Here is a 15,693-nt window from a genome sequence, read left to right on the forward strand (position 1 = left end):
ATTTTACCAGACAATAGATAACACACACATTAAAATAGACAATCCATCAAACATAACAGACATGGAACACTTCAGGAGCAACATACGGTCAAACCTGGTACAATATAACAGACATGCACGGTGGATACAAGCAGAAACAGACACATACAAGATGATACCACAAATGCCTGAAGTGATAATTTTGCAACACGAAGTCACCCGAGCAATTAATTCTATGCACAATTGGAAAGCCCCTGGAAAAGATAAAATAGCAAATTTCTGTCTAAAGAAGTTCACCTCAACACATTCACATCTAATTAAATTATTTAACAGTTACATTGCAGACCCATACACAGTCCCTGATACACTTACACAGAGAATAACTTATCTGAAACCTAAATATCAAGCAGACACAGCAAACCCGCAAAATATCGCCCCATAACATGCCTACCAACAATACACAAAATATTAACTTCAGTCATTACACAGAAATTAATGACACATACAACACAGAACAAAATTATAAATGAAGAACAAAAAGTCTGCTGCAAAGGAGCACGAGGATGTAAAGAGCAACTGCATCTATATGCAGATGTGACATATCAAGCTAAAACCAAACAAAGGTCGCTACACTATGCATACGTTGATTATCAAAAAGCTTTTGATAGTGTACCCCACTCATGGTTACTACATTTATTGGAAATATACAAAGTAGATCCTAAATTGATACAGTTCCTAAACATAGTAATGAAAAATTGGAAAACCACACTTAATATCCAAACAAAATCAAATAATATCACATCACAGCCAATACAGAGTAAGTGTGGAATATACCAAGGAGACTCATTAAGTCCTTTCTGGTTCTGCCGTGCGCTGAACCCACTATCCAACATGCTAAATAATACAAATTATGGATATAATATTACTGGAACATACCAACACAAAATCACACATTTGCTATATATGGATGATCTAAAACTACTGGCAGCAACAAATCAACACCTCAACCAATTACTAAAGATAACAGAAGTATTCAGCAATGATATAAATATGGCTTTTAGAACAGACAAATGTAAGAAAAATAGCATAGTCAAGGGAAAACACACTAAACAACAAGATTACATATTGGATAACCAGAGCAACTGCATAGAAGCGATGGAAAAAACAGATGCCTATAAATATCTAGGATACAGGCAAAAAATAGGAATAGATAATACAAATATTAAAAGAAGAAGTAAAAGAAAAATATAGACAAAGACTAACAAAAATACTGAAAACAGAATTGACAGCAAGAAACAAGACAAAAGCTATAAATACTTATGCTATACCAATATTGACCTACTCATTTGGAGTAGTGAAATGGAGTAACACAGACCTAGAAGCACTCGATACACTTATACGGTCACAATGCCACAAACATAAAATACATCACATACATTCAGCAACAGAAAGATTCACATGAAGCAGAAAGGAAGGAGGAAGGGGATTTATCGATATAAAAAACCTACATTATGGACAGGTAGACAATTTAAGAAAATTCTTTATAGAACGAGCAGAAACTAGCAAAATACACAAAGCAATCACTCATATAAATACATCAGCTACACCTTTGCAATTTCATAACCACTTCTACAACCCTTTAGATCACATAACATCAACAGATACGAAGAAAGTAAATTGGAAAAAGAAAATGCTGCGTGGCAAGCACCCATATCATCTAACACAGCCACACATTGATCAAGACGCAGCCAACACATGGCTAAGAAAAGGCAATATATACAGTGAGACGGCAGGATTCATGATTGCAATACAGGATCAAACAATAAACACCAGATATTACAGCAAGCATATTATTGAAGATCCCAATACCACAACAGATAAATGCAGACTTTGCAAATAACAAATAGAAACAGTAGATCACATCACAAGCGGATGTACAAACTTGCAAATACAGAATACACCAGAAGACATGACAATGTAGCAAAAATAATACATCAACAACTTGCCATACAACATAAACTAATAAAACAACACGCTCCCACATATAAGTATGCACCACAAAAAGTATTGGAGAATGATGAATACAAATATACTGGAACAGAACCATTATAACAAATAAAACAACACCACATAGCAAACCTGACATCATACTCACCAACAAAAAGAAGAAATTAACACAACTAATCGAAATATCCATACCCAATACAACAAATATACAGAAGAAAACATGAGAAAAAATTGAAAAATACATCCAACTGGCTGAGGAAGTCAAGGACATGTGGCATCAGGATAAAGTTGACATTATACCAATTATACTATCAACTACAGGAGTCATACCACACAATATCCACCAGTACATCAACGCAATACAGCTGCATCCAAACTTATATATAGAACTACAGAAATCTGTAATTAATGATATGATTATAATAGAGGGAAACATTCCACGTAGGAAAAATATATCTAAAAACAAAGATGATGTGACTTACCAAATGAAAGTGCTGGCAGGTCGACAGACACACAAACAAACACAAACATACACACAAAATTCAAGCTTTCGCAACAAACTGTTGCCTCATCAGGAAAGAAGGAAGGAGAGGGAAAGACGAAAGGATGTGGGTTTTAAGGGAGAGGGTAAGGAGTCATTCCAATCCCGGGAGCAGAAATACTTACCTTAGGGGGAAAAAAGGACGGGTATACACTCGCACACACACACATATCCATCCACACATATACGGACACAAGCAGACATATTTAAAGACACACAGACATAGCACAGCACAGACATATGTCTGCTTGTGTCCGTATATGTGTGGATGGATATGTGTGTGTGTGCACGAGTGTATACCCGTCCTTTTTTCCCCCTAAGGTAAGTCTTTCCGCTCCCGGGATTGGAATGACTCCTTACCCTCTCCCTTAAAACCCACATCCTTTCGTCTTTCCCTCTCCTTCCTTCTTTCCTTGATGAGGCAACAGTTTGTTGCGAAAGCTTGAATTTTGTGTGTATGTTTGTGTTTGTTTGTGTGTCTGTCGACCTGCCAGCACTTTCATTTGGTAAGTCACATCATCTTTGTTTTTAGAAATCTGTAATTATTGATACATGTTCAATTACCCGAAAGTTCCTAACTGCAATGTAACATATACCGTACAGTTAAAAGGAAGTCATGCTTGATCAAGGTCCGTGTCACTTTCCATTTTTAACCAGACATAACGTCTGAGAAAGGAAAGAAGTAATAATAATAACCATCATCATCATCATCATGATGTTCATCACTTTAAAGGTTTAGGCATAATCTCTCTTCCATGTTCATGGGTTGGCCTTCTCCGAGTCATCTCTTCTCCTGTCTTCCAAGACTTTTTTTCTATGTGGTTCATACTTCATGGCTTTTAGTGGTCTTCACCACTCTGGCATTGTTTCCACACAGTGCTTCCGTTCATAGAGTCAACTTCTTTTTGTAATGGACATTTTTATTTTTGTCTAATTTTGTATAGCCTTTCACAGCTCGTAGGTATCTCATTTCAGACACTTGAATCTAATTTCTCTCTTTGATAAGTGTCCAGGTCTTACTGCCATAGAAAAGTGCAGGATCTGCCATATGATTGTGAAATTTAAAGTTTTATTGACAGTACAAAAAATATACTGGAATTTTACAATATTTTTATTTACACCTCTATCTTGTAGGTAACTTATTTAATTCTCAAACTTATTAAAACTTTTTGCTTGTTCTATTATCTGTAAATGACAGTTTTTTGATCTTAAATGGTAGACTCCTCTAAATGCCATAACTTTTACCGTATCAATAGAGATAGTCGTATTTATGATTTGGTTAGCTCAGCTTGTAGACAGCAGTTTGCAATTTTTCTTCCTGATGATGTACAATTAACTTGTCACTGAATTGAGCAGGCTGCCTCGACAAGTCTATGGATATTACAAATTTTTATTTTTATTCCAAATTTTCGTCTGCATTGTTCATCACTTCAGCAAAGGTTGGTTGTTCCCGTGCAGTGTTCTGACAGTCTAACAACCATGGGGGGGGGGGGGGGGGGGGGGGCTTTTGGGCGCTCTAACAACCATGCACTGCTGTGATTAGCCAATAGGGAACACGAGAGAGAACTTGTACATTGGTCATTGCTAGAGTGTCGGACCCAGACTGGACACTCTCACTAATACCAGCTTTCAGATAGCTGTGACATGAACCATATCCTCTCACTCAATATTTCTCAGACTTTGTTCCAGCACTAAACCTAACATACTGTGACAACCACCTCATCTGGCTGACGGCCTCACAGATTGACCTGAACACGCCAAAGAATGTACGAATTTACTTCAGTTAACTCTCTTACTTGCACAACTCCCTTAAGATCCCCACATCTTTGACAATCTTAGCCAGGAATCAGTGTGATCCTGCACAGCATAACCAAGTGATTATTTGTGTTTTGTATGTTATTTGTAAACCAGGGCGAATTAAAAATTTTCAGTTTCTCAACCTTGTCCAACACCCTGATTTACTTGGCTATTTTGGAGCCAGTTGTGATCATTATATTAGTTTTGATCGCTATTTTTGTATTTTTGTGTGTCTTTCATCACGAGAATGAGATTACGGGGGTATCCTCAATCCTCCAAGTTGGTCTGTGAAGCTATATGCCCATCATGTAAAATGATAATGGAAAGTTGTAGTAGAATGTAAATAATTTAGAATTACATATAACTCGCCTAATAGTAGAGGCTTTGAATTGTTAACAGGTTCAAACACAACACTGAAGACTTCAAGGAGACCATTCTGGTGTATATCTTATATGAAATCTCTACCAAACATATTCTTATGCAATTGCTGCATTAATTTTGATCTCTCTCTTTCTGAAGAGAGATATAACAATGGCATTCTTCCATTCATGTGGGATTTTCCTATGTAACCAGCAGTATCATCTGTTAATTCCTCAGGCATCCAAATTATGATATTAATTTTCCCATCTAGAATTCTCCAGTCACTTGAAAGATAGCTAATGGAAGAATATTTGGTGTGGGAGAAACGTGGCAGGACTGTGGGTTGTTGTTCCAATGGGGAGAATACAGTGGGAAAGCAAAAAGTGTCAGATAAGGTTCTTCCATGGAGCTATATATTTTGTAGTCAAGACAAGAAAATTGTGGAACAGGGGAAAAAGTTTTTTTGCCCTCCAGGCAGAATTACAGATGGCATATTTTGAATTAGACAGGTTGAAGGGGGAAGGAGGCAGAGGAAGCTGGGAGAAGATGACGAGTAATAGGCAAAAGGAGAAAACCTCAGAAATTGCATTTCAGCTTCTGGTTAGCAATCAGTTTGACGTGTTACCTAAAATAGGAGAAGAGCCTCAACCACTATTTGAATTAATAGTGTGCAGCAGACTTGTAGGAATGACTTCATAGCTAGATCAGTAAAAAAGTCTTGTAGAAAGGAGAGAGTCTTGCTGCTAGGGAACAGTCATGAGAGAAGTGTAGGCCAATTGCGACAAGAAATTCTAGACATCGAATACCAAGTCATAAGCGTCAGGAAGCAAAGTGCCAAGCTTAGCCAGGTGACAGAGAACATAATGGTCTTGTGTAGAGATTTTTACGGCGAGGACAAGGTACTTATTGTAAGAGGAGCAGGAAACAGTCTGGCCAACAATTTAGAATGTAGCATTAAAGGTGGCCTAGAGAAAATAGGAGCAGCAACAGCACGCGCACACACACACACACACGTGATTTTTGTCAAAATTTTGCAGAGATGTGACCAGCCGCTGAGCACCTTCCAGAAAGTGTAAGGGGGACGACAACCGCACAAAACAAAATCCCTGTGATTACTGTAATTAAAGGGGCACATTTTTTAGTTTTGGTTACAGACAGAGAGTGTGGAAAGAAATTATAGTAGTACAAGACCATAAAACGTTTAACACATTCCAGAAAAATAAAATTTGTTTCATCAGAACATTAGAGGATTGAAAAACATAATAGATAAGCTTATTGTCTGCCTAGATGATGTGGAAAATTTGGAAGGAATAGGCAGTATGAGCCTCCCTGAACGCCATGTAACTACAGGGATGGAGAACTTACATATCAGGATTATGGGCTTGCATCATTTTTGTGTAGAGTTAACATGGAAAGAGGAGGAGGAGAAGGAGGAGGAGTTGCAAAATATGTAAAAGTCTGACACAGTCGAAACTATTGAAACAAATAGCTTTTGTATGGAACAGAACCTAGAAGCATGTGCTTGGGAGTTGTTACTGCAAAATACTTCTGATAATTGTAACAGTACAGATCCCTTCTAGGATACGTTCTGCTATCTATAAGAAATCTAGATGCATTATTGAGCTACCTGTCAAACAAGAAGGAACAGTTTGTAATTTGTGGAGATTTTGAAGTGATTTCTTAAAAGATATGTACAGGAAAAATGAACTAGAATTATTATTTGAGTGTTTCAGTAGTGAATTTTCCAACTCATGCAGCAAAATAGTAAGACATAATGAAAATAAACAGTAACACACCTTACTACCTGAAGGCAGATTCATAAAAAGCAGTGAGGCATAAATGAAAACAGGATAAGAGTAAGTTAAAAGGGGTGCATGGGATGAGGTAAATTCAGAAAGAGATGCTAATGTCAAATTGAGTTTATTCCATAGTAATTTGTGTCAGTGTTTGAAAGTTACTTTTCAAAAAAATTATCCAAAAGGTCCATTAAAAAACAAGTAAGCAGTGGATAGCTAAGGAGATTAAAATGTCATGTACAAAGAAGAGGGAAATTTAAGTAAAGGCCAGAATATGCCAAGATTCAGTTTGAATACTATAAAAATACTATAGATTGGAAAGTCATTAAAATGTCCAGAAGTGTGCATTCCTGACGAAAATAAATACTGAAACTAATGAAATTATATGAGGCATTGTTAAACAGGAGACAGGGCAGCCAGTGAGTGTACAAGATTCCATAACAATTAAACTAAGTGTAAATGTTGTGACTGATAATTCATAAGTTGCAAGTACTATTAGCAACCACTTTCTAAACATAGCAGCAAATATAGGATTAAAAGGTTCAGTTGAAGAAGCAAGAGGATATGTTGAAAATGTCATTCCATAAAACTTTAAGCAACTAGAAGTAGCACCAACATCCTTTACTGAAGTTATGAAAATTCTGAAAAACAAAAGCTCTCGTGGTGTTGATGGTATTTCAAACAGAATTCTGAACAGTTGTTCCAGCTAAATAAGTAATATCCTTGGTGATATACGCAATGCATCACTGGCACAATGAATTTTTCCAGACAGGTTAAAATATGCCATTATTAAACCACTTCATAAGAAAGGTCACACAACAGACTTAAACAATTGTCTTCCAGTTCCTTACTGACATCTTTTTCCAAAATATTTGAAAAAGTAATTTACTCAAAAGTAGTTGCATACTTAAGTGGAAACATTGTACTTAGCATATCACAGTTTGGATTCCAGAAAGACTGCCGGACAAAGAAAGATATTTATACATTCATTCGTCAAATAGCACCATAAATACAGGGTGTACATAAAATCCGGGAACAATTTCAATTATTTATTGCACAAGAACCAAACATTGTACAGATATCACACGTATGTCATTTTGGATAGAAACCCTTGAAGTTTTTTTTCATGTATACTGTCACAGCTTAGTTTGGTAATTTGTCGATAGTCGGCACTAGACGCAAACATGGTGAGTTCAGGTGCGGATCGAGCTTTCTGTGTGTGGGAGTTTATAAAATGGCCTCCCCTCGATCACCAGCTCTCACTCCGTGTGACTTTTTAGAGAGAATGGGAAGCGACTGCCACAGTCGACGATGCCATGCTGGGACAGGTATGGCAAGAATTCAATTACCGTACTGATGTTTGATGGGTCACTCGTGGTTCGCATATTGAATGTTTGTATTTAAAAAAAAAAAAAAAAAAAAAAAAAAAAAAAAAAAAAAAAAAAAAACACTTTCAGAGTCTCCCTCCAACATGCAGTATGTATGACATCTGTACAATGTTTAGTTCTTGTGTGATAAAAAATTGAAAGTGTTCCTGGACTTTATGTGCACCCTGTATTAATATATCATCTGTTGTTATTTTTGTGATCTCTCAAAGGCCTTACATTGTGCAGGTCATGATACTCTCTTAAAAAACTCACGTTTTACGGAATTGATGAATTTATGTGCATCTGGTTTGATAAACAGAATGCAAAAGGTTGTGCTGAATAATTCAGACAATGTCAGAAAGGTAGAAAATGTTAGTGATTGGGGTAAAATTACAGAGAGAGCCTCACAAGGTTTTTGAGTCCACTCCTATTCCTTGTGTATGTGAATGACCTTCCTCTTAACATTCAACAAGCAAAATTGGTATTTTTGCAGACGATATTAGTGTCATAATAAATTCAGTTAGAGAGAAAGCAACAGAAGAGTTTGTAAATGAGATTCTCTGAAGAATTATTAAGTGGTTCTCTGAAAATGGACTGTCCCTAAATTTTGGAGAAAAACACACACTATATTCAGTTATGTACTACAAATGGTCATACCAACAATTGATGTAGCAAATGAGCAGAAGACAGTCAGTAGGGTAGAACCCCCCAAAGTGATGAAAACTTGAACTGGAAGAAGCATACTACTGAGCTTCTCAAACAATCCAGTTCAGCTGCTTTTCTCTTTGTATAATTGCTAATCTTGGAAACAAATGTGTCAGCCTCATGACATGTTGTTGTCTTCAGTCCTGAGACTGGTTTGATGCAGCTCTCCATGCTACTCTATCCTGTGCAAGCCTCTTCATCTCCCAGTACTTACTGCAACCTAAATCCTTCTGAATCTGCTAATCATGACATATTTTGCATATTTCCAGTCAATAATCTCATACAGAACAATTTTCTAGTATAACTCGTCACTTAGAAAGAAAGTATTGATTACATAAAAGCTACCATCAAGAATAATATGTAGTGCATACATCATAAGGACACCTCTTCAAGGAGCTAGGTATTGTCACAATACATATATTTGCTAATGAAATTCATCATAAATAATCCATCACAGTTCGAGAAAAACAGTGATGTACATACCTACAACACTACATCTACATATACATATGTAATCCGCGATCCACCATATGGTGCGTGGCGGAGGGTACCTCGTACCACAGCTAGCATCTTCTCTCCCTGTTCCATTCCCAAACAGAATGAGGGAAAAAATGACTGCCTATATGCCTCTGTACAAGCCCTAATCTCTCTCATCTTATCTTTGTGGTCTTTCCGCGAAATATAAGTTGGCGGCAGTAAAATTGTACTGCAGGCAGCCTCAAATGCTGGTTCTCTAAATTTTCTCAGTAGCGATTCACGAAAAGAACACCTCCTTTCCTCCAGAGACTCACACCCGAGTTCCTGAAGCATTTCTGTAACACTCACGTGATGATCAAACCTACCAGTAACAAATCTAGCAGCCCGCCTCTGAATTGCTTCTATGTCCTGCCACAATCCGACCTGATAGGGATCCCAAAAACAGAATAGGTTGTATCAGTGTTTTATAAGCGGTCTCCTTTACAGATGAACCACATCTTACCAAAATTCTACCAATGAACCGAAGACGACTATCCGCCTTCCCCCCAAATGCCATTACATGCTTGTCCCAATTCATGAGGGAAAGCTCTCAGCAGCTCAGTGAGGAGTTCAGTATGCAGCAATAAACATTTTTGATCATTTGCCCAATAACATAAAATGCCTAACTGGTAGCAAAGCAAGTTTTAAATCTAAAATCATGTCTCCTGGACAACTCTCCTTACTCCATTGAAGAATTTCAACATGAAAACTGATTGGGGGGGGGGGGGGGGGGGGAGGAGGGACGGACGGACAGACAGAGGGAGGGGGGGCGGGGGACGGAGAGAGAGAGAGAGAGAGAGAGAGAGAGAGAGAGAGAGAGAGAGAGAGAGAGAGAGAGCCTTGGTATTAAATATAGTTGCACGAATAGGAATAAAATTATTTGTTCCTTAATGTAAACACTGATCATGTATACATATCCTGTAAACTGACTAGTACCACATCATTTTGATAAAAGAATCATTCACATGAGCTATGGAACATGTAACTAACTTAGGCATGTAACAACAGGCCTCAGAATCAGTACCAAGCATATATTTTATTCAGATTCGAAGCTTCAGTAGCTGTGATGGATAGGATCAAATTATGATTGGTTCTGTAATGTATTTTGCCTGCTTGAACTTCATTTAGGTTTGATATGTTATCAGTTCCACGTGAGTTTATTTTTCAGTGTTTTCACCACTGTCGCCATCCCTGTGTCTGATGATGTATGGAGAAACATTGATGCACAATGGCTGTATATGAAGCTTGAAATGTAGTGGTTCTATGGCAGTTCATTGTTATGAGGTTTTCAGGTACTTCACTGAAACAGTTGTTTATGCTATTTTCTTATGATTTGATGTCACCTGCAACGATGCAAATGTGCAGGGTAGTCAATGGGAGATGGTGATTACTGCTGATTTGAGATTGTGTATGTTTGTGTTTATAGAATTAAGTATAAGGCTGCGAATTGAGCTGCAAAAGGCTAGGTTTAAGTAATAATAGTTATAGATAAAAGAAAGTTAGGTTCTTTTCGGATCGGTGCAGTGATTTATATCGGAGATATTCTGGGGACACGAGATGGCTGCTCGTGACATTAGAGCAGGTGAAAGCTCAGAGTCTGCAGAGCAGTGTGGCGTGCCACGGAGCTCCATCCGTGGTGAAGTTCTGTGACAGTGGGACTCGGTAACCGAGGAGATCTGTGTATAACGCAGAACCAAATTTGACTCGGAACCATAATGAGAGTCTGTTCTCGTTATCGGTTGTAAGAAGTTATACTGGGATAATAAATCTCTTTGTGGACCTACCAGTGCCTATTACTACATAATAGTAATCAGTTCAGATGAAAAGTATGGTGAATGGTGGGGATCCCTCCGAAGTGAGTAAGGTCGCTTCAAGGAGAGTATGCTGCTCTTTTCTTCATTTTTCCAACTGTCCAAATGTATTTCATTGTGTTACTAGATCACTTGAGCAACTTACCTTTCATTATCCGGCAGCTTGTGCATTTTTATTTTTTATTTTTTTTCCCCTCCAAATTTCCTCGGTTTCAATGGAATTTTAATATTGAAGTAATGTTTCGTGAAAGGAGTCAAACATTTCAAAGTGTCATTTTCGTTATTAAATTATTTTTTAAATAGGCATTGCCATTTGGAGTTAGCATTTTCTGTTATTAAGTGGGCTTCTTGACCATTGTAGTGTCTAAGGCTTAGATTGAATATTATTGATTTTCTATATTTAAAAAAATGTGATGGAAAGCAGATTTCTTAATTAGATCTTTTAAAGGTGGAGCCAAGTAGTTTGTATTAGTGACGTGATAGCTCGTACTCGCATTTCCTGCCTTTAAGAAAGTCAATATTGAAATCTCCACATCACTGCAATATTTTGTTTTGTGCATTAAGTTTATTTAGGAGTGTTTAGAGACTGAACTTTACACTGAAAACGTGAGATCTGTACATATTTATTAATGTAGTGTCATAATTCATCTGTGTCGTGCCATTGCCACCGAATGAGATGGTGTGTGGCCAGCACGGTCTGATCACATAGTTGATTAATTGCTTAAAACTGCCTGGCATATCAAAACTGTGTGCTGGACTGGGAATCCAGCCCAGAGCCTTACTTTCCACAGGCAAATGCTGAACTAACTGAGTTACCTGGGCACAGACGATGCTCTGCCTTAGCAGCTTTACTTCCATTAATATCCCTCTCTTACTGTCCAAATTGGCAGAAGGGAAGCTGTGAGGGTGAGTTGAGAGTTGCACGGATAGCTCTATCGGTAGAGTGTTTGCCCGTGGAAGTGTAGGTTCTGGGTCGGAGTCCTAGCCCGGCACACAGTTTTGATATGCCAAGGAGTTTCAGACTGGCACATTCTCTGCAGCAAAGTGAAAATTCATTCTAGTTCATTGATATATGTCCTCTACTAATGTGATGTATATGCTTTCCAAAGAGTCTCCGCCAACTTCTCCTGGATGGTTTTCCTATCTCCTTAAGCCTAAGCAGTCACCTTTCCTCCAGCTGTAACCTCTCTTCTAGTAACACTGCCTACATCTACATCTACACTGCATAAGCCATCTTACGGTGAGTGGTGGAAGGCAATTTCTGTACCCCGGTCAGTTCCTCTTTCCTATTCCAGTCACTATGGTCTGCAGGAAGAACAGTTGCTGGCAACCCTCCATGTGGGCTCCAATTTCTCTCATTTTATCTTCAGTTCTTTTTTGTTGAGTATAGATAGAGGGAAGCAATATATTGGATGACGCTCTCGAAATTTTAACAGTAGACCGTACCATGCATGATATAGAACATCTCTCTTGCAGCATCTACCACTGGCGTTGACTTGGCATCTACACGAGGCTTTCACACTTACTACACGAACCTTTAACAAAACGTTCTGCTTCCCTTTGGATCTTCTCTATTCCCTCTATCAATCTGGTGCAGATCCCAGGCTGACGAGCAGTATTAAAATATTGGTTCAACTATTGTTCTGTAAGCTAATTCGTCTGTTGATCGGCTAAGTTTCCCGATGATTCTTCTAAAGAATGTCTGGCATCAGCCTTATCCCCAATTAATTTTATGTAACCATTCCACTTCCAATCACTCCATACACATACTGTTAGATATTTTATGGAAGTAACGTCCTCCATTGATTGACCCGTAAGCGTGTAATTATACAGTAAAGGTCTTTCTGTCTTCATGTTCAGTGTCAATTGTTACTTCCTGCACCAAGTGTAGAATCTCTACAGATCTTCCTGCATTTCGCTACAGATTCCTACCACTGTAATGTCTCTGTATACAACAGCATCATTCGCAAAAAGCCTCAGGAAACTTGTGACATCATCCACTTGGTTATTTATATATACTGAGAAAAGTAAGGGCCCTACAAAACTCCCTAGGGGCACACCCTTTGGTATATGGATAGCATATGGAAAAGAGAACAGAAAAGAAAATGTTGAGAGTGGCTTTATAGTGAGTATAGGTATTCCACCTTGCTATGTTCCAACAACCTGTCTCATTCCAGTTCTGTGTGAAACATATCGTACCCTATCACAGCAGAGGTAATGTGTGAAACCATTTGGATCATGTACTAGGCCTGCTGTCAGCCCCATATTTACACCTGTGCCACATGATCCTGGGCCTAGGTGGAAAATTCTTATGGGCAGCAAATTTTTGAGAGAGAGAGAGAGAGAGAGAGAGGCGGAGGAGAAATAAAGAAAGAAATGGCAGTGTGCACATCATTCAACTGGCAGCACTGTCTCTGTGATATTTTTGTTTGTGTAGGGAAGGACGCATCAGATGGTCAGCTCAGGAATACGCCTGCAAAAGCATAAATGCTAATTGGGATGGGGTGTATAAAACTGTAAAGTGAGAAAGTCCTGATCACATCAGAAGGAACAGAGATACTGCTGTAGCTTATATCTAAAGGTATTGCATTCATGGCTACAATGTGGGGTAGTATTTTGGAAGGTTTCAGTGTAATACAAAATGATGTGACTGTGTAACTGGGAATGTGATAAATGTTTTTTAGTAGTTCAAGGGCTTTATTGTTGCCATATCAGCGTTCTTTGTCGATATACTAACAGATTCTTTGGTTTCTGCTGAGTTACGCTTTGTGTAGTCAGTAGTAGTATGCATTTGGCATCTCCATCCTGAAATTTGGACACACTGTAATCTATCTTTCTATTCTGAACTCATTATTTTCTCTTTTCAAAGAACTCTTCTTACATTAATATAGAACTGTTTTAAATAACCTGTTCACAATTTTGCAGCTAAATCTTTTTCAGAATTCCCTAAGTTTGTTGCTGTAGGGGTGAAAAGTTATCAGGTTCATGGGTGTAACATTACCTGAATTCTGGGCTGTCTGCTGTAAATTTCTTCATAGGCTTTTGCAGGGATGTGACCAACAATAAGCTCTCTACCTGAATAAATGGCCACCATCAACTGTTGTCTAGAACAAAGTTGACCAACTATAGGCTCAACTTACTGCTGAGCAGCACAACATGCTGGACTTAAATGATTACATACATGTTATGCCAGAAGGATCATCTCCCCAAATATCAGAGTCTGAGTGGTGCACCTAAGGACTGACCTTACATTGCATTTTTAAAGTCATCCTGACCTCAGTCTGTACCATGAGTAACATTTGTATTGCACACTGCACAGTACTGGAGTCTCTCAAAATTTATATGTAGTATTAACTCGTATTTCCTGCAGCCATTTACCCATTTTCCCCATGTTAACTCCCCCCTCCCCTTTTTATTTTATTTTGCTGTCTTTTGTCCCTTCCCTTTAGATTCTTTTCTCATAATTTTTTGTCTGAGGAAATATGAGTCTGCACGTATGTAATTAAAGTTTCTGTTGTACAAACATACACAATATAGATGTACCTCAATTGGATGGTCTAACTGTCACTAGTAAAAGCAGTGTTTTCATTCTTATCACAGGGAACTGGGAGTCGAAGGGTGTCGAGGTGACCCTAAAGCCGTGGATGGCCTGACTGAGCAGATTCCCAATCTTAAAGTGCACGGTGTCGTTCAGGCTGTGGAATCAGCTTTGTGCATTACAAGTGACGAGAGTGATGTGGAATTTGCAGAGGAGAATGCAGTGCCTGAAAATGCGTATGACACAATGGATGACCATTCGGAAAGTGATAGAGGCAGTGATGGTGATATTAGCAATAGCAGTGATAGGATGTGAGATAGTAGTGTTTAAGATGAAAGCAGTATATCAGTTTTCATTCTAGATGACATATAAAAGTGATACGGTGTATCTATAGGGAATTATAAGTGTAAATACTTGTTACATCTCATCTGGAACATTGTAACTGGGCCAAAATTTAATACTCTGTCATTACTAGATTGTGTGTCATTGTGGACTGCTAAATGCTGTCAGACTACAAATAATTAATTATTTTTGGTATTACGTAGCTAAACTAGTTTTGCTGTAATGTCATATCAAGCAAAAACAGTTTTGAAGGAAGATAATTACAAATAATTTTGGAAATGTGTGGAAAAAATTTAAATCATGTACAATAGCATTGTTTGAATTCCTGCTGTAATGATGTGCAATAATGTTTGAATTCTTGTCGTAACAACAATGGATTTGCAGTGACACTTATCTTTAAGTGATATAATGTCAGCACTGGTGAGGTAGCAATTCTTAAATAGCAGTGGCAGGATTAGCATGTCTGATTGTGAAAAACAATTAATTTAAAATTGTTATTAAATGTTTGTTTTACCTGTTTGTCCCAAAGGTTTTATTCTGGCATATGTTTTCACTTTTTATTTGTATTACATGCAAATTTTGTCAAAATAAAAGTTCTTTTTTCAGTAGGGGAGACTGGTGTTAGTTGGCATAGTTTTTGCTTTACGATTTTTCTATTTTTGCCTATAATACTTTCCACTTACCCCATATGTGCTGGGTAAATTGGCATGATTAAGAGGTTCTGAGGAATAAACACAAGTTGGGAACTAAGACACTTTCATTTCAATACAATATGAAGGACAAATGGTGTTGACACTTTCTTGCTTTTAGATCTTTCAGTTGCTGGTACATTTTGTATTAGTGTATGTCAAAATGGTGACAGTATTATATTATTATTAAGTCAGTAAATGAACATAGAAAAGTTACATGATAAAATTTAAAAAAGCAATAAAAT

General features: G+C 37.8%; 1 protein-coding gene across 3 annotated transcripts in view; it reads left to right on the forward strand.

The window, feature by feature from the left end:
* LOC124552737 (SCF E3 ubiquitin ligase complex F-box protein grrA-like) overlaps positions 1-15,367 on the forward strand; it is a 145,133-nt gene extending 129,766 nt beyond the window's left edge. For all 3 annotated transcript variants that reach the window (XM_047127081.1, XM_047127083.1, XM_047127082.1), the window contains one exon: positions 14,480-15,367. In XM_047127081.1, the coding sequence (XP_046983037.1) occupies positions 14,480-14,732 (253 nt within the window). In that variant the 3' untranslated portion in view covers positions 14,733-15,367. The remainder of the gene's footprint in view (positions 1-14,479) is intronic.
* The last annotated feature ends 326 nt before the right edge of the window (positions 15,368-15,693 follow it).

This window comes from Schistocerca americana, chromosome 10 (assembly GCF_021461395.2).
Source record: "Schistocerca americana isolate TAMUIC-IGC-003095 chromosome 10, iqSchAmer2.1, whole genome shotgun sequence".
Taxonomy (NCBI): domain Eukaryota; kingdom Metazoa; phylum Arthropoda; class Insecta; order Orthoptera; family Acrididae; genus Schistocerca; species Schistocerca americana.